At 33.8% G+C, this 20527-nt stretch overlaps 2 protein-coding genes across 2 annotated transcripts; both read left to right on the forward strand.

Moving 5' to 3' along the window:
* The first annotated feature begins 551 nt into the window (after positions 1-551).
* On the forward strand, positions 552-2896 carry LOC133316889 (protein neprosin-like). The gene is made up of 7 exons (XM_061518686.1): positions 552-704; positions 802-888; positions 972-1166; positions 1269-1436; positions 1938-1988; positions 2197-2343; positions 2528-2896. The coding sequence occupies exons 1-7, from the start codon at positions 552-554 to the stop codon at positions 2894-2896; spliced, it is 1170 nt and encodes a 389-aa protein (XP_061374670.1).
* Positions 2897-5881: 2985 nt separating this feature from the next.
* LOC133316890 (uncharacterized) lies at positions 5882-12190 on the forward strand. The gene is made up of 6 exons (XM_061518688.1): positions 5882-6980; positions 7161-7710; positions 7761-7968; positions 8245-8772; positions 9589-9785; positions 12133-12190. Exons 1-6 carry the CDS (start codon positions 5882-5884, stop codon positions 12188-12190), a joined length of 2640 nt encoding a protein of 879 aa, XP_061374672.1.
* The last annotated feature ends 8337 nt before the right edge of the window (positions 12191-20527 follow it).

Consider the following 20527-nt stretch of genomic DNA (forward strand, 5'->3'; position numbering starts at 1 on the left):
AATGTTTGCCAAATGGGTGATGTCAGTTTGTGTGCGACTGTGCGCACAGTGATGCTATCGTATTAAGATTAATATCTTAGATTAATACTCTCGTTTCATTATATCATATTCTTATTTGAATTGCCTCTTATACTAAATGGGTCTTATATATAAGTCCATAACATATTATATTATTTTTTCTTTAAGTCCATTTATTTATTTATTCATTTCCTTTTTTTCATTTAATTATATATCATTTTAGTGATATACATAAAGGAAAAGAATCTACGGTCAACACTTGATATTTATGTTATATTATTTTTTTATTTATGCCTAGTTATTAATTTATTTATTTTTTCATTTAACTACATATCATTTTAGGGATATACATAAAGGGGAAAATCCGTAAAATAGGCTGTCAACACCTGATATTATTTACTTGACGATTATGAAATTAAATGTGTTACCTTAATTCATTTCATTTAGTCAGCAGCATACTGCTATAAAAGTAGGCTATAGTAAAATGAAATTGATCATCGAATCATTTTGTTTGACAAGAGAGTTGTGTGAAAATGATAAATATATTGTTCTTTGTCTTGTGTTTGGTTAGTAGCAGTAGCAGTAGCAGCCATATAGTTGGTGGTATGCAAAGTGCACTGAAAGAAGATTTGGAGTTGGAGCAAAAGCTAAAGGATATCAACAAGATTCCCCTCAAGAGTATTCATGTATTCCTTACATCTTATATTTCACCATATGCTTCCTTTTGTTGAATTTGATTTCACCACATGGTTTTATTTATTTTTTTAATTTTGGTTTCTATAGACAAAGTTTGGGTACATTGTTGATTGCATCGACATTAACAAGCAACCAGCTTTTGACCATCCTTTACTAAAGAATCACAAGTTGCAGGTACACACCCAATTTGAATAGGTCTAACGTGGTTATGTTTTTTTATCTTTTTTCTTTGATTACATTTCCTCTCTCAATTGCAGAGAAAACCTAGCTTTCAAAAAACAATTGGAAAAACAAATTCGAATAGTTCACCGGCTAAACCCATAATCGGGCTTGAGAAGGACCAGTGTCCTACAGGAACTGTTCCTATTAGGAGGACAACAAAAGATGACCTCATTCGAGCCAATTCATTATTAAATAATCATATCCTAAGTCAAGACAGTCCTGTTAGTCATGTAAGTTTTCTCTTGTACAACTCAATGTCAAATATTCTTAGTTTATTTCAACATGTAATGTTTCAATTTTGGATAACTTATCTGAATCTATTGAATCCGTAGGTTGCAAAACTATATCTTATAACAGTTCCTAATATGCCTTATTACGGCGTTGGTGGAGAAAATAGCCTTTATAGTCTGAAAGTTACGAAAGATCAAACAACCTCTTCTCATATATGGGTTCAAAATGGAAAGGGAGATGCTACTAGTAAAATCCTCACCGGATGGCACGTGAGTTTTAATTTGTGAAATTATCGCAATATTTTCTTTTTTTAAAAAATGAATATATATAGAGAATTCTTTGACACCAAATCATAATCGTTAATTTCCATCAATCAATGATTATTATTTTTTAGGAATTAATAATTAAATCATAAATTTGATTCCCAATATATGATAATCATTGATCGGTGAAAATCAATGATTAAGATTTGATGTCAAATTTTAAAGTTTGATACCAATATCAAAGGATGTTGCTACATATAAAGACAGAATTCTTTAACACAGTTATCAAACTTTGATTTTTGACACCAAATCTCAATCATTGATTTCTGTCAATCAACAATTATTATACATTGAAAATTAATAAATGTTGATTGACAGAAATTTAATGTCAAATTTTGAAATTTGACATCAGTGTCAAATGATCATACCTATATATATATTGTTAATTTGAGTCAATTTTAATGATATATAAAATATTACCTAATTTATCCTACGCATTGGTGTTAGATACATCCGCAATTATACGGTGACGCTGGAACTCACGTCTACGCATACTGGGTAAGGAAAGTTTTATTTATATATTTTTACCATTACTTATCCTATAGAGAAGCTCCATTTGCTTATATTAAATTATTTTTTATAAATTATTTGCTTTCTGCCAAAATTTTCAATTTTGCTTTGAATGTAATTTTGCTTTGGAGGTAGACTGAAAAAAAAAAAAAAGTTTCATTCCTTCAAAATTTAACGTGATGTTAATAAATGGCAGTCAGATAATTCCAAGAAGACAGGATGCTTCAATGTACAATGTCCAGGTTTTGTTCAGACGGACAAAGAAATTTACCTCGGTGCACTTGTGGATAATACATCTACCTATGGTGGGAAAATGTTTGTGATTACATCTTATCTTCACCAGGTTATGCCCGATCCACAAAATTTTCTCAATAAGATAGAATTATATTCAACTTATATAAGGTTAAAATTTATTCAATTCACCAACCATAAATTCTCAAGTAAATGTAATGACAAAGTTTATATGTGACGATCGAGCAAAGGCTAGCTATGATATATTTTTAACAAAAGTTTATGGATGTTTGCAGGACCCAGTTACCAAAAATTGGTGGTTAAATTTGGAAAATAAAAATGTTGGATATTTTCCAGCAGCTTTATTCTCCAACCTGACCTCAGCAGATCAAGTAGGGTGGGGTGGGAGAACAACAACAACTGGTGGTGCACCTAGCCCTCCAATGGGATCTGGATACTTTCCTGATGGTGACTTTGTTCATGCATGTTATTTCAAGAATGTTACGTTTCGGAATGCTTCCAGACAAGATGATGGACCTCCAGAATATTTGGCAGAACCATACACCGACAAACCAGATTGCTTTGGTGTTAAATACTATGGATATGTGAATGATTTTTTTAATTATGCTCTCCAATTTGGAGGACCTGGTGGTGAGTCCTGTTGATTCATATTTTGATCAAGCTTTGTTTGAAGCTCAAAATAAATAAATAAAAGAAATGTGACCTCATTACTTAAAAGAATTTGTTTTTCTAATGAGTTATATGTATCTCTTTGCTTGGGATTTTCACTATGCTGTCTATTATCACCCTTGATCATCCTCTCTGTTAGGAATGCAGTGCCTAACGGAGAAAACGAAAAGAAACTTGGTTTATTACTTTCTTGAATGGTTCCTTACAGTACATACACCATTATTTATATTCGAGTCCATACACAAAGATGCATATATCAGCAAACTGAAAATGATAACAGATCACAACTACTAACCAATCTACTAACAACTATTCTAAATATCCTCCAACTTCTTTAACAGTTTTTACCATTAGTCTAAATATTCTCCCATGATATTCCAGACCGAAGATGGAGACCATCAACATTATATCATAACAAAGTAAAAGGTTGTGCATATCAATGAAAACAAAATTAGACGATTAACTATGTTACCATACAATGTGTATTTTGATGAAATGCAATGCCTGAAAACAGAGATGAAACAATGATTGCAGTTGAATTGCAAAGGAACATTCAATGGAACATATTATCACAGAAAATCACTCCAAAATCCTACCAATTATTAATGGACAAATTCATAGAAAGTTAAGGTAATATATACAATGATAACAAACTTTAAAATAAAAGTCTTTTCTAATTTAACTAGTGCCATGTGAGTCAGGCTTAGCACCGAACAATGAAATGGAAGTGATTCTTCAGACAGGGCTTTAGCTTCATGTTGTAGTAATGCAGAAAAATTCTTAAATTAGTTGCAAGGTATTTAAGAATGCAATGGTCAAGGCAGGGCACTTAAGTTAAAATTGTTTACATCCCATCAAATTTTTAGTTATAGTGAAGATTATGCATCATCATTCACCGTATGAGAGAGTGAGAAAGGCTTAAACATTGAGATGAAACTATTGAAGCTATCAATATATCTATGAAGATGGAAGCATGTAACAAAGATTCATGAGCTTGATCTATCGCATTAGAACTTTCAATTCAAGGGTTAAATTATTGAAATTAAATTCAATGTTTATCTAAAAAAAAAGAAATTTAATGGGTTTAACTGATTAAGTATTATAAACTGAAACTAAGATATTCAGCCACAAACTGTTTTGGACCATATCACACATCTTCTCTAAGATGTTCAGCCATCTTGATTTAATTCTCACTTTAAATTTTGGAAATCAAATTGTAATTTGAAGCATATGTCTTAAGTGGCACAAAACCGGGGACTTGAAAATGGATACATGGTGTTAAAAACTGCCATTGAAGGATGAGACAATGTTGCTCTCTCTCTCTCTCTCTGTGATAAAACATCATGAAAGATTTGGCAGAATTTCCCGTAACCATTTCAAATATGTAACAGTATTACTATCACCGAAAAGTGTTAAATGTCATTTCAACCAAAAATAAAGCTTAGGGTAAGCCCTCCCCTTTGCTCTTGAAATATGGATATTGCACAAGCCAAGTTCTTTGAGCTTGAAACATGAATATTGCATAGGTCCAATTTTTGATTTATCTTTTTGTGTTTTTTATTTATTTAATTTCACTTGAAAGTGAAGGCTGTGAGAATCGAACTCGTGACTTTATGTTCTTTGAAGCTCCAATATCATGTTAAACGCGACTTCAACCAAAAATCTTTTTAATGGTTTATGTTACCGTGTAACGAAAAGAAACCCAGCTACTGACATATAAACTTTTTATGTTAAATAGTATTACATTCAGTCATTCACGTTTGTATAACTGTTGAATAAAGGCTTCAAAGAAAAGTAATGATATGTGAATGTCATAGTTTTTACCCAGAGTTTTAGCTTAAAAGGTTACAGGTAACGGAAATAGATAACAAAACAGAACCTGGTCAAATAAAACCTCTCCTAATAGCTCGCTCGTAGTACGTAGTTCTTATCGACCTGTAATAATCCCACTGACAACCCAGCTTTCAGGCGAAGAGTACTGGGAGGGTGATCGTTCCTCCATAGATGACGGCAGAATAATGGGTTGCGGAGCAGCAACTGGTTGTGGCGAACGACGCCGCACTTTATAGATGGTCCAAATCAGCAGCAGCAGCACCAGAATTACAAAGAGTATCACGCTTACGGCGACTATGATCGGAGTCCTCCAATTTTTGTGGCCGAAGGGATTCGGGTGAGGGACGTTGTAGCCTCTGACATGAAGGGGCGGAGGATGAGAGGGTGGGGGTGTTGCCATTCTTGTGCCATGACCATAGGCGAGGAGGTTCTTGAAGAAAGTGTAGGTGCCATTTTTGGTGGTGCTCTGCAACAGACAACTGCAGTAAATGGAAGAACCACAGTAATAGCATTTATCTATAACAAGACTTTACTTAAAATCACTCTAATAATTAACTTTTTGAGTTTGTTTAGGTTCTGGGTGCCAATTAAATGCAAAGCAATCCTCCTCACTTTAAAAACATTCTCTAATTATTATTAAATAAAGGATTTTATAATTTTCGACTAGAGTTGAAATCTTAAGTCATAAAGATAAAAGATATATGAGATTTATATTTTAAAAAATATATATGTGTGAGGAATTTGGATTCTCTTGTATAAAAAAATAATCATATATTTAATTACAATCACTCATATAAGAAAATTTTAATCTATGTGTAATATCCACCTAACACAGAAATTGAAAAGTGCATAGAAATATTTTAATAATATTGAATAAGAATTATAAAATCTTTAAATAAAATGTTATATTCTTTTAGGGGGCGTTTGGTTGAGGAGAAATTTGTTGAATAGTATGTAGGAAAATATAATTGATGGGGAAATGATTGGAAAGTGAGACAAAGTGAGATAGGTAGGAAAATGTAAAAAAAAGTAATTTGGTTTGAAAAAAATTTACTGGATAAATTAGGTAACTTTTATGAAATCCATGTTTGGTTGAAGATAAAATATAGATGGGTATTTTTTGAGCGATGAGTGAGAGAGAGAAAGGTGATCATGGGAAGAATCCTGGCAAATCAAGTGAAGAACTTGACATTCTTCAAAGAAGTAATAAGAGGAATAAAGGTGAGGGAGATCAGTTTTCAAATGATGTATCTATGATACCTAGACATGAAGGTTGGATGGAAGATGAGAATGACCAACGTTCAACCTGGAGGGAAATTCTGATGCGTCATAATGGAGAAGATGATGAATGGGAAGGAGAGGCGTCTGCCGAGGAAGACTTAGATGGGGAGGAACCTGCTGAGGAAGAGGATGTCAACCATGGAGGAATTAAGATGTGGGAGGAAGATGATGGGCGTACTTATTTTAGTTGCACCAAAAGAGCAAGGAAGAGAATGAGGAAACCTTGGGAGAAAGCTCTGATTGTTAAACTCCTTGGGAAGAAAATTGGGGTGGAGTTCATGAAGAAAAAAATAAATGTCTTATGGGCTAGAAAAGGCAAAATCAATGTCACTGATATTGGTAATGACTTTTTCGTAGTCCAGTTTAGTGAGAAGGATGATCTCAATTTTGCGTTGAACGGTGGTCCATGGATTGTTTTGGGTCATTATTTATCGTTGAGGAAGTGGGAACCAACTTTCAGACCTAATAGTGCTGGAATTGCTAAGATTGCTGCTTGGATTCGTCTACCGGATATTCCCATTGAATTCTATTATGAAGCTTTTTTTAGAAGGATTGGAAACTGGTTAGGCAAGATGATCAAGGTAGACAACAATACAAATGCTCATGTAAGAGGACGGTTTGCAAGAATATGTGTGGAACTGGACCTATCTCAGCCATTAAAGGGTGATTATGTGCTGGAAGGATTTACCAAACAAATTGAGTATGAAGGATTAAGGCTCATTTGTTTTGGTTGTGGGAAATATGGACATAGCACCGAGAATTGTTCAGCTGCTCCAAAGCAACGCAGTTCATCCGATATTCATAATGACGATCAAATTCATCAAGAGGAACCTGGCAACTCAGAATTCCATCGAAGTAAAGGATTGGGACCTTGGATGGTTGTTAATCGTCAACGCAGGAGCCGGCAACCTCCTCAGACGGCCGGTGCAGTCCAGCCAGGCGCTGGTTCAAAAACGTTACAAAGGAATAATGATAAGGGAGTTATGACCAGCGATAATCATGGAGATAATCATGGTGATAAGAGAGTTATGACCAGCGATAATCATGGTAATCATGGTAATAAGGGAGTTATGACCAGCGGTAATCATGGTAATAAGGGAGTTATGACCAGCGATAATCATGGAGATAATCATGGTGATAAGGAGGAAATTACGCAATCACGGTTTGCAATCTTAACAGCTGGACCTATTAATGAGGAGGATCATAATCAAATAATTAATTCTGTTACTCCTCATATGGGGGGCCCTCAGTTTGAAATTCCTCAGAAAATATGGACTAAATCCAAAAAGTCCAAAGATACCCCTAGGACTAAATCAACGGTTCCTGCTATGCATGCGGCTCATTCTTCAAGCACGGGTAAGAGGTGTCCAGTCCAGAGTGAAAATCGTGAAGATCATACTCCCATTCCACCATCTCCATCAATTGCTACTCCCATGGCGGTTAGTCCTATGCAAGCAAATCAACATGATCAGGAAAATGGGATGAAAGCAGATAGCACTTTGAACCAGAATCAAGAGCAGTTATATGACACATTTCATAAAACTGGTCCTGATATATCAGTTGACAACAGCAGCGACATCCAAAATCCTGAAACCTCAACCATCTCTACGTGCATGGAGGTGGACAGAGTTCACCAGGAAGATATTTCAAGAATGAAGGATGCAAGAACCTTGGAGTCTTGCGTTCAACATAGTTTTTAATGAATTTATTCTTCTGGAACTGTAGGGGAGCAGTGAAACCCCAGTTTCAAAATTCGCTTTTTCTGTTTACTAGGAAATATAAGCCTAGTATTGTAGTGATTCTAGAACCTCGGTGTAGTGGTCAAAAAGCTTCTGACATTATCCGAAAATCTGGGTTTAAGCATGCTTTTGTTCAAGAGGCAGAAGGTTACTCATGGGGTATTTGGATCCTCTGGAATGATGAGACTGGTCTCGTTGAAATTATTAATCACACAAAACAGTTTGTTCATTTTAAAGTTCAGAATTTTCATGTTCCTTCCTTTTCTTGCACGGCAGTTTATGCGAGTCCTAGGGAAGAAAATAGAAAGGAGCTATGGGATGATCTGCTAAACATTAGTCTCCATTGTAATGGGCCGTGGTTGGTGGCTGGGGATTTTAATGAAATAGCAAATCGGGATGAGAAGAAAGGTGGTTGTAGAGTTAACTTAAACAGATGTTCCAATTTTGCAAATGTTCTTCATAATTGCAAGCTGCTGGATCTTGGAGGATCAGGTCCTTGGTTTACATGGAAGGGTCCGAAGTTTCTTCATCTTGATCGTGTTTTTAAGAGGCTGGACCGAGCCTGTGCTAATGCAAGTTGGAAGACTACCTTTACTGATGCTGGCGTTAAGGTACTTCCACGGATTTATTCTGATCATAGTCCCATTTTGGTCTACTTGTCTAACTTGGACACAGGTTGGAAAAATCGTCCCTTTCGCTTTGAGATTGCTTGGATGGAGCATTATAACTTTACTCAGTTTCTGGCTAGGAGCTGGAATGTTGTGAAAGACACTAGAACGAATCTGCATGATCTGACTCCAAATTTAAAAAGATGGAACAAGATAGTCTTTGGCAACATTTTCAATAGGAAGACTAACCTATTGCATAGTATTGCAGAAATTCAGAATCAAGTTGATTATCATACCAACTTATCTCTCCAATCTAGAGAAAAGGAGGTTAGGAAGGACCTTGATGCGGTTCTCATACAAGAAGAGATCTTATGGTTTCAAAAAGCCAGGGTGAAATGGATAAATGATGGGGATAGAAACACCAAATTCTATCACATTAAAACAGCTACTCGAAGAAGTTCGAATAGGATTCTTGAGTTAAAAAATTCTGATGGAATTTGGGTGAAGGAAGCTAGACAACTTCATCAATTGGTAACAGATTTCTATAGCAACTTGTTTAGTGAGGAAGTCCTTAATCGTGATTGGGTGAAATCAAAGACTACTTGGCCCCTTCTGCACGATGATCTGCTATCTAATTTGACTCGTAATCTTTCGGATGACGAAATTTCAAAAGCTGTTTTTAGTATCAATGGGTCAAAAGCTCCAGGGGAAGATGGTTTTCCAGCTGCCTTTTTTCATAAGAATTGGAGTCTTATTAAGACTAATGTTATTAAGGATGTTAACATGATGTTTCAGAATCCCAATCTGATTCACCTTGTGAACTCGACTCTTCTGGTCCTCATTCCAAAAGTAAAGAGACCTGAAAGTGCTAAGCAGCTCAGACCAATCTCTTTGTGCAATGTCATTTATAAAATCCTCAGTAAAATTCTGGTTAACAGAATGAAGCCCCTAATGGAAGAGATGGTGTCTCCCTTCCAAGCTAGTTTTGTTCCTAAACGACATATCCAGGACAACATCATCATCACCCAAGAGTTGATCCATTCAATGCGTAGAATGAGAGGAAGAAAGTGTTTCATGGCAATTAAAATCGACTTGGAAAAGGCTTATGATATGTTAAATTGGGAGTTTGTTCGTAAAATTTTGGATGAAATTCAAATCCCACACTGGTTCACAAATATTATCATGAATTGTATCAACTCTGATAAGGTCTCAGTGCTTTGGAATGGAGCCATTGCAGGTGACTTCCTTTCTTCAAGAGGAGTTCGTCAGGGTGATCCTTTATCTCCCTACATTTTTGTTCTAGCCATGGAAAAATTGTCTCATCTCATTCAAGATGCGGTTGACAATAAGAGATGGAAGCCAATCTCCGTGGGATCAAAAGGTCCTAAGATAGCCCATCTGATGTTTGCTGATGATTTGATGTTGTTTGCAGAAGCTTCTCTAGATCAAATCAAAGTTATAGTGGATTGCTTGGAGACTTTTAGTTCAATGTCTGGCCTAAAGGTTAGTATTCCGAAATCTAGTATTTTTTTCTCGAAAAATACAGATGCTCACATTGCAGATGATATCACAAATGTGTGTGGCTTCAAGCAAACTCACAATATAGGGAGATATCTTGGGTCCATGATGAAACATGGTCGAGTAACCAAAGACCATTATGCTGATGTTGTTGCAAGAATTAGGCACAAGTTATCTGGTTGGAGTAACCAGGTCTTATCTTTTGCCGGTCGAATTACACTTTCCAACTCCGTTATTTCAGCAACTCCTATATTTCAAATGCAACACAGTCTGCTTCCTGTAGCCATTTGTGATGAAATAGAGAAGTTGCAGCGTGCCTTTATTTGGGGTGATAAAAATGGTCAAAGGAGATCTCATCTGGTTGCATGGGATAATATTTGCAAGCCTAAGAGCATGGGTGGCTTAGGGGTGATTAACCTTCGTGTCCAAAATATGGCTTTCTTTCACAAGCTTGCATGGACGATACTTACTTCGCCCGATTCGTTGTGGGTTCGAGTTGTAACAAGTAAATATAAGAGAGGTTTGGATCTTCGGAGGGAAGTAAATCATAAAGCATATGACTCATACTTCTGGAAAAATCTGTGTAGTGTTTGGCCATCTTTTCTTCAAGCAATGCAATGGGAGATTGGAGACGGTAATGATGCATTATTTTGGACAGACAATTGGTTGGGTTTAACTGAGTGTCTTGCCTCTCTGGCTACTCGTACTCCAACTGGTTTGGAGTTGAATCTCCCTGTTAGTGCCTTCGTGAACAGCAATACTGGTCAATGGAACTTTCCCTATATTCGTCAATATCTCAATGATCAAGCTGTTGCAAGGATCCAAGCTGCTCTCATTCCTAGCGCATCGGATGGAAATGACCGCATTATTTGGAGAAATCAAAAGGTTGGCTGCTCTTTAGTTAAAACCGCATATTATAACATGCTTGGTTTCCCTCTCATGCCGTTGAAAAATTCTTGGCCTACCATATGGAAATGGCATGGGTCTCAACGTGTTAAATCTTGTATGTGGATCGTAATGCATGGCTGCCTTCTTACTAAAGACCGCACATCTAGATGGAGTGGGGAATCTGGTCATTGTAAAATATGTCCTGGTGAGTTGGAAACAAACCTCCATGTTCTAAGAGATTGTAAGCATGCTAGAAGTGTTTGGAATTCTCTGGTTTCAGCTAATCGGCAAAGCTTATTCTACAGCTTGGATCTTAGAGATTGGGTTGAAAATAATATCTCAAAAGCCTGGAATCAAAGTAATTCAGATGATTGGCGTGATGTCTTTTTTATCTCTTGTTGGTTCATTTGGGGATGGAGGAACAAAAGTGTCCATGATACTAACTTCAAGCATCCAACCCATGGAACGCACATAATTGCTATGTATATAGAGGAAGTTCGTAACTGCATGGGTAGGAAGGCTATGGCTACTACTAGCATTCATCCAACTCGCATGAGTTTATGGAAACCTCCAAGGTTAAATTGGGTGAAGATTAATATTGATGGGGCAGTTGAAAGGAATACTGAGGTGGCTGCTTGTGGTGGGATTATCAGATCTGATGATGGCTCTTGGTTGGGAGGCTTTGAGTATCATATTGGTGCTTGCACTCCTTTAATGGCGGAGCTTTGGGGAACTCTAAAAGGTCTGGAATTGGTTTGGCAACTGGGATTTAAGAAGGTGGAACTAGAAGGAGATGCTTCTGAAGTATTCTCTTTGCTTGCTGATTGCAATGCAGCTTGTCAGCCTCGTATAGTGGCTAAGATACAAGCACTCATCGGTCAGGATTGGGAGGTAACGCTTTCTCATATTCCAAGGGAAGCTAATTCCTGTGCTGATTGGTTAGCCAAGTCTGCTCTTCACAAAGATACTGGATTCTGGAGTCATAGAGTTATGCCGTTTCACCTTGCTCAGTTATTTGATCACGATCTTCAGGGAATCTCCTCTTGTAGGGGTATAGACCCTGGATAGTTATTTTTTGTTTCTGGTTGTTTGTTTGTTTTTGTTTGGGGCTTCGCCCCTTAATGTTATCAAAAAAAAAAAAAATATAGATAGGTAAATAAATATTGTTTACGAAAATAGCCCTGATATTAAAATTTTAATTCGGTGGCTACAAACACATGTCAATACTGATATTAATGGTCACTAAAGTCACCCAGAAGCATTATTGACAAGAAGGTTATTTAAACAAACCACAATAGATAATTGTTTATTGAACTCTTTGCTGATGAATGTGTATAATATAAGATTGGAAAGGATGGATCCACATGCCAATAACCGCACCGTGATTTCCCAGTTAGGATGAATAGCACACAGATCCCAACAGATTCAAATTAAAAGCAACCTGTTTATTTTCGAAACAAAAGTCAATTCTGTAAAATGAGAGTACGCTAGTCTTTTGTAGCAAAGCCAATGTCAGCAACTGAGGGTGATTTTCAAAAATACCGCATGCTCAAAGGGAAAGTGTTCCCCAGCTATATCCAAGAATGCACCTCATTCCCTGGTTTGATAGGAAAGTCATTTAGGTCGGTAAGTTACCCATTTGGCTCAACCAAACATGGTGGATTGGTATTCTCCCACCTGTAATTTATCCATCTATCTCAACAACCCACCCCCCCCCCCCCACCAAACACACCATTAGGGAAAATTGTTTATCTTTTTAAATGACACAATTTATATCATTTCAGTCTCACATTTTTATTTTTTTTGTCAACTATCTCTCCTCTTTTATCTATCTCTTTCTCTCTCTTAAAATGACACAACTTTACATCTTTTAAAATGACACACTATCCATTCTCTTAATATTAAATATGATTTTTTTCACGGATTATAATTACCTCCTTTAACAGAGTCGGTCCCGAATCCCCCCTTGGCACTTAATTACAAGTGAATTTATATATTTTTATCCGAGATATTATTACTTTTAACTTTCTTTAATTGATCCTTTTTTATTTTAGGCTAATTTTCATTAAGAGACTGTTAAAAGCTCTAAAAAAAAATACAGAGACAAACTAAACAATGACAAAAGTAATTTAAGTAGGGATATCCCTGCATATGGATGAAAAGTGGGTTGTCTCTCGTAAAACTTATATAAAGTTATTATGATGGTTTTGAAGAATATAAAATTAAAGAATTTATTATTAAGATAAAGAATAAAATTTATAAATATAAATTTAAAATATGAGTAAACTCTAAAATAAATACGAGGAATCAAATCCAAAATCTCCCTCTATTCTACTTAATCTATCTTAGTAACTGAGCTATATTTATTGGATTAAATATGATACATTTTGATTCTTGAAACTGTATCTCTTTTTGGAATTTTGTATTATGAGAAATGACTCATTTCTTAAATTGTTAAATTCTTTTTATCTTAACTTCTATTCAAAATAACAAAATCATATATGTTCCTTTATAGCACCTCCTAATAATAGTGATCTAGACACTAGAGTTATCTTATTATAGAAATAATGATGGTATGTGAACAAAGATGAAAGAGCAACCTTAACTGAAAAGAAATCATTCCATTATGGGTAAAAACAAGAGCGTATCGCATGGTGAGAGTGCTGCTGCATGATAAACTTTTTTTTTTTTTTTTTGTAACAAGGGTTAAGCCCAAAACAAAACAAATAGAAAATAGCAAAGTAAAAAGAAATGGAACTAAGACAAAATCATCTCAAAGGAAAAGTCTGGGCCTGGAGACCCCTATTGCATCAACTTGCAAGAGCTGCAGGCGGTATGTGTGATGAAATGTCAAATATCATTCAACTCCGAGTAGTCCAAGAAGTAATTAGTCAACTAGCTCACACAACAGTTTGTTTCCTGGAAGGTATGCACCAGACGAATCTGCCAGTCACGCCCCAATCATTCTCGTATTTAAGTCAACAAATGCGACTCACGGTCATTATCACCAGGCTTGGTGAGCAAGGAAATAACTGTTACCACATCACATTCAACAATCAGACTTCTCCACCCCATTTTCTAGGCAAATTTCAAACCTCTCAAAAGCCTTCAAAGTTCTGCTTGCAGCGCTGAACACCATCCTACTCCATAGAAGAAATCACCTAGCCAACTTCCTTGCGAGTCCAGCAACAGACCACCACAAGTAGCAATACCTGAATTTCCCCTTACAACACCATATGTATTAGGCTTCCCCAGATCAACTTAAGATGTGGATGATAACATTCATAAAAATATTATTATTTTCAATTTGAAAAAATAAAAATGATTAGATATCCTGACATGCACAAAAATTTAAAAATTGGAAGAGTGAAGTTAAACAACTCGTTTATATAAATATTAATAGATAGCAAATATTTATATATTTGGCAGTTTAGGTGGGTTTCACATCACATTTGAATCCAAAATTTTAAGGTAATATAAATATATGGGAAAAGTGTGTGTCATTTTAAAGAATATAAAGTTGTGTCATTTTAAGAGAGAGAAAGAGGTAAATAAAAGAAGAGAGGAAGTTGACAAAAAAGGTAAAGGTGTGGGTCCCACCTCTTTGTGAGAGTGAAAGGATATAAGTTGTGTCATTTAAAAGTACAAACAATTTTCCTTATATATATATATATATGGGTCAGGATCATTTTACACCAGTGTAAGTTACACTCTCAATCTTGTCCATTGATCTAATTTATATCTAAGGGTTCAAATCTTTTAGTAATGTGAGCCATTGGATACAAGTGGATCAATGATTAAGATTAAGTGTAAGACTTCTAACTCTTACACCAGTGTAAGAATATCCTACCCCTATATATATATATATACATGGGCAGGGATCATTTGACTCCAGAGTAAGACTTATAGTCTTACTCTTCATCCTAGTCGTTGATTTCTGTCAATCCAACGGCTATAATTTAGGGAGTTATATTAATTATTTAATTATTAATTACACTATAAATGACAATCGTTGATTTCTGTCCATCAACGGCTGAGATTGAGAGTAAGACTTACAAATCTTACTCTGGAGTCAAAAGAACCCTCCTATATATATATATATATATATATATATATATATATATATATATATATTAATTCATTTCTTCTCGGCGCAGGATTTTGTCACTCACACTTAAGTTTCCAATAAGTCATATAAATCTCAACTCCCCTCAAGCAAAAGCTCACTTCTTTGAGTATTCATAGGATACCAATCAAGGGTAACCCAAAAGCTCACTTTAATTTAACTTGTTGAACCAATGACCTATTAACTCAGTATCTTAACCGGATCAATCACCGGTCCAAGTTTAATAACATTATTTTTATCCTTTCAGATATTGATAAATATTTTGTTGACTTTTTATGGTTGCTCATATCCAAATACCATTGAAATAGATGTTTCATGCATCTTGATTTTATATTCTTATTTATCATATATATATATATATATATATATATATATTGGATTATAGTTTGTCCTTTAACATGACACCATCAAATTTCCTACACACACAACATTTTGTGGGGCCCACACTTTTTAAAACAAAAAAAAAATTAAAAAAGTTAAGGCACGCAAAACGAATCTCTATAACATTACACAATCACTTTTCCTACAACATAACTCTTATAAAACCATATATATATATATATATATATATATATATATATATATATATATATATATGAGAAGAATATTGTAACAACCAATTAGTGTTACTACCAATCAATTTCACAGTTAAATCGATTATGTTGATCCAACGATTATATTTATTTCCATCTTTGTATGGTTATGATTCCCCATATTTAAACTTTATTTTTATTTTCACCTTTGTATGGTTATGATTTCCAATATTTAATGCGAAAACATTAAATTTTGGTTTCCCATTAAATATTGAAAATCTTAACCATATAAAGATGAAAATAAATATAACTGTCGGATCAACATAAGTGATCTAACGGTGAAATTGATTGGTAGTAACATTAGTAGTAACATTAATTGGTTGTTATAACATCCTACCCCACACACACACACACATATATATATATATATAGGAAAAATGTTTATCATTTAAAATGACACAACTTAAAAATGTTCTAATGAGACCCACACCTTTATTTTTTTGTCAACTCTCTCTCCTCCTTTATCTATTTCTTTCTCTCTCTTACAATGACACAACTTTACATCCTTTAAAATGATACACACTTTATCATATATATATAGAAAAAGTATTTCTACAGCCACTTTAGATAACACTATCTACAGCTACCTTTTTTAATTAAGTCTGACCAGTAAGACATAGTTATAACAATAAATCTGTTCTTTTTCCTATTTCCTCAGACATTGTCGGCTGAGGTAGCGGAGAGAGAAAATATAATTTTTATGTCTTACTGGTTAGACTTAGTTAAAAAGGAATAGCCATAGAAAACCTTATATAAAGTGGCTGCAGAAATGTTGTCTACAGCTACTCTTTTTTCACTAAGTACGACCGGTCGTACATTAAAATTGCATTTTCTCTCTCCGCCACGTCAGCCGACAATGTCTGAGGAAAGAGAAAAAACGAACAGCTTTATTGTTATAACTAAGTACGACCGGTCGTACTTAGTGAAAAAGGAGTAGCTGTAGACAACCTTATATGTAGAAATACTTTTCTCTCATATATATATATATATATACTTTCTTTTTTATATTGTTATATAGTTTCTTTTATTAACGATGGGGTGGAAATATTTTTTAAGGATAAAAGTCTAGTGTCTATATGCAATTATGTACTATGTAATTCGGTTTTGCATATGATCTTTTGGATTATTACTAAAAACAGAGATGAATATTCAAATGAAAATAATTAGAAATTATGACTGTATATCGGATGTTAGTTTGAGAAATTTAACCATAAAATAATTGGATAAGACTGACTTCTTTGCTCTATATTATTGGAAAATAAATGAGAAACAAATATAAAGTTGACAGAAACAAAAAATTTATGCTTCTCCCTTCATCAAATTTTTTTTTTTTTTATGCTTCTCCTTTTATATAATTGTAATTGTACACTTACGTTAATATATTATATATTTGTGTTGGCATGAAAAATATTCATTTGTTTGTTTTATTTTCTTATTTATTATTATTTTTTTATCTATCGATATTTGTAGGTGTCTAAATTTCTAAGGATCCAATTAATATGATTTCGGGTTTGAGCATCTTCACAATCTCGAAAATAGATCCCATGCACTACCGTTTGGGAAAATTTAATCTTGGTCTAGCAAAGTATCCATTAAACCAACGACTCTGAAGTATATTCTTACAGGGAAAAATATTTCTGCAGTTAATGCAGATAAGTTATCTGTATTTATTCGCAAAACGATGTCGTTTTGGTATTGAAATCTCAAAAAATTATAAATACAAAGACTATTATAACCCTGGAATAAATTAAAATTACAAAAACACCATGATTTATGCCCCAAAACGACGTTGTATTAACTTACTGCAGATAACTTATCTGCAGTTACTGCAGAAAAAATGAACTCATTCTTATATACCCTCATTGTATATAATCATATGGGTTTTATAAGAGTTATGTTGTAGGAAAACTGATTGTGTTATGTTATAGAGATTCGTTTTGCATGCCAAAGTTTTTTTTGTTTTTTTGCTGTGGGCCCCACAAAATGATGTGTGTGTATGAAACTTTTTGTGATCATGTTAAATGATAGATAATAAACCCTAATCATATATCAATTAATCCTTAAACTATAGTACATGATATATAATGTAGCATACGCTGTAAAGGTTTTAAAAAAAATTCAGTATAAAACGAAATAGTGACCAATGTACTACGTTTTTGGTATTTATATACAAAATTGTCATGCAAACAGTAAAATTAATCAGACTGTCACGCGTTAAAATTCGCTACGACTGATAGCGAACTTGATAGCGAATGATTTTTTGATACGTGACATACCTTCACAGGAAAAGCTGACTGTCACGTGTCCAAGTTCGCTATTACTGGTAACAAAATTAGTATCAATGATTTCGTGACATGTGGCATATTTTTCCAGAAAAAGTGGATAGGAAGGGTAGCGAACTTCGTGCGCTACGTGGTCCAATCTCGTTGCCCGATCAGAATTAATGTACCAATCACAATCAAAAAAAAAATGAAGGAAAATGACTATTTAATCAATGTACTAATCACAATTAATGTATCAATCACCAATAATAATTAATATATCAATCACCAATCACAATTAATTTTGATCACAATTAATGTACCAATCACAATTAATTTTGATTAATACATTAATTACGATTGATGATTGATACATTAATTGTTTGTGATACCATTGTTACAAATTCAAATGATGTTTGTGAGAGATAAAATAGGTCAAATGAGATGACATTGCGTAGATCTCGAAAAGTTATATGAAATCAAATAAAAAATATCTGATTTTGATATCCGAATCAAAAGTTATGGCTCTCCGAAGTAATTGGTAATTGGTAAATTAATTGTGATTGGTACAACTAAAAGTTAATCTCACTGTATGCTAATTACGATTGGTGATTGATACATTAATTTTGATTGATACATTAATTAAGTAGTCATTTTTATTCTTCTTTTTTATGGTGATTGGTATATTTTTTGATCGAATAATGAGATTGTGCCACATGGCGCACGATGTTCGCTACCCTTGGTAGCGAACTTCGTCCAGTTAGTTTTTTTCTGTAAAAGTATATCACATGTCATGAAATCATTGACTATTAAGTTCGGTACCAGTCGTAATGGTCTTTAACGCATGACAGTTTGATAAAAAAATACTATTTGCATGATAGATTGATAAAAAATTGCCAAAAATGTTGTAGTCTGGTCACTGTTTCGAATAGAACACCAATGTTTTTTTTTTTTTTTTTTGGTATATGTATGTTCCTTTTTTAAAATGAATGGAAATTATTATTTCATGGAATATAATTGATACCCTGCATTCAACTTCTGTAAAGTTTATTTTATTCTGAGTGGAAAATTAATTTCAACTTTTTTTAAAAAAAAATGTAAAAGTGTGACACAGTAATGGAACTACGGATTTTAATCTTTTTTTTCTAACTATTGACTAAACTATTGGAAGTGATAACATTATTTTCTTACTGTATATTAATTTGAGTAAACGTAATATAGAATTATTCGTTTAATGTCAAGGAATTGCTAAAATGGTTGAATTCATAATATCTGTACATGTTAATGTTATTAATAATTAAATAACCATTATACAACCAAATAATAGCAGTTCAATTGATGTATGGAAGCTGAGTAAATAAAAGTGAGAGCATATATTCGATCCTCCTAAATATCATATTTGAGAGAGACTTAAAGTCTTAGGGGTGTATTGGATTGAGATTTCAAAGAATTTTAATGGATTATTTTTGGAAAAAAAATACATTGATATTCAATTAAGATTTAAAGGAATGAAAAAAACTCATGTGGTATTCGATTAGAATTTTAAAAGATTATTTTAAAGTTATCCAAATCTGTTAGTATTCAATTAGGAGTTTAAACAAAAGAAAATAATCGTGGTATTCAAAAATCTAACGATTTTAATGTATTTTTTTGTGTGTGAAGATTTTGATGTATTTTCTATTTGTGTGGATTTCGTGATTTTTAGTTAGAAATACAAATAGAATGCCTATTCATAATCTCACCATAACTAGGGATATGCATAGGTCGAACCGAACCAATTTTTTTTGAAAAACTGAATCGAATTTTCGATTCGATTCAAAACTGTTTCGGTTGAAAACATATTGGTTCGGTTCGGAACGAGTTCGGGTCGACCCTATTTTGAAAAGAAAAAATAAAATAAAAATAAAGTTATAAAAATCGTTCGGTTCGAGAACGGTTCTGTTCGGTTCGGCAACGGTTCGGTACATAAACTGGTTCTAAAAATCGGTTCGGTTTATGAACTGGTTCTTTAAAAACCGGTTCGGTTCATGAACCGATTTTTAAAAACTGATTCGATTCATGAAGTAGTTTTTAAAAACTGATTATTTTAAGTGTAGTTCAGTACGGTTCATGCTTCGGTTCAGTTTTTTGGTTATTTTGCAGACCCCTAACCATAACCCTTATGATTTTTTGAGATTTCTCTATTGCAGTGTCTTCTTATTCCTTTGGCGGGTTGACCCGCTTGAAATTGAGTTTCGCCATGGTAGCATCGTCAAAACTCAAAAATAACAGATTTTTTAGAGCTTTTGGATGTTTACAAAATATTTTTTCAAGCTATTGGTCATAATTTTTTTGGCACAAAATATGTGATTTTTGTTTTACAAATAGAGGTAGAATATTATAACAACCAATTAGTGTTACTATCAATGTTACTACCAGTCAATTTCATCGTTAGATCGATTATATTGATCCAACGGTTATATTTATTTTCATCTTTGTATGGTTATGATTTTTCATATTTAGTGCTTTCACATTAAATATGGAAAATTATAACCATACAAAGGTGAAAATAAATATAAAGTGTTAAATATGTGGAATAATAATCACACAAAGATGGAAATAATCATAACCGTTGGATCAACATAATCGAGCTAACGGTCAAATTGATTGGTAATAATATTAATTGGTTGTTACGATATCCTTTCCCTTAAAAATAACATAAAATGTGAAAAAATGACAGGTAACTAAAACCTTCAAACTAATTTTTTTTACATCAATAA

Source organism: Gastrolobium bilobum, unplaced genomic scaffold (genome assembly GCF_033153095.1).
Source record: "Gastrolobium bilobum isolate Gb01-03AN ecotype WA unplaced genomic scaffold, APGP_CSIRO_Gbil_v1 utg9312, whole genome shotgun sequence".
Taxonomy (NCBI): domain Eukaryota; kingdom Viridiplantae; phylum Streptophyta; class Magnoliopsida; order Fabales; family Fabaceae; genus Gastrolobium; species Gastrolobium bilobum.

Coding starts and splice junctions, on each gene's coding strand:
- LOC133316889 (XM_061518686.1), top strand. CDS start 552: ATGATAAATATATTGTTCTTTGTCTTGTGTTTGGTTAGTAGCAGTAGC. Junction 1,167..1,268: donor AAGACAGTCCTGTTAGTCAT/GTAAGTTTTCTC, acceptor TTGAATCCGTAG/GTTGCAAAACTATATCTTAT. Junction 2,344..2,527: donor TTACATCTTATCTTCACCAG/GTTATGCCCGAT, acceptor GGATGTTTGCAG/GACCCAGTTACCAAAAATTG.
- LOC133316890 (XM_061518688.1), top strand. CDS start 5,882: ATGAGTGAGAGAGAGAAAGGTGATCATGGGAAGAATCCTGGCAAATCA. Junction 6,981..7,160: donor TGCAGTCCAGCCAGGCGCTG/GTTCAAAAACGT, acceptor ATAATCATGGAG/ATAATCATGGTGATAAGGAG. Junction 9,786..12,132: donor CCTAAGATAGCCCATCTGAT/GTTTGCTGATGA, acceptor GTATAATATAAG/ATTGGAAAGGATGGATCCAC.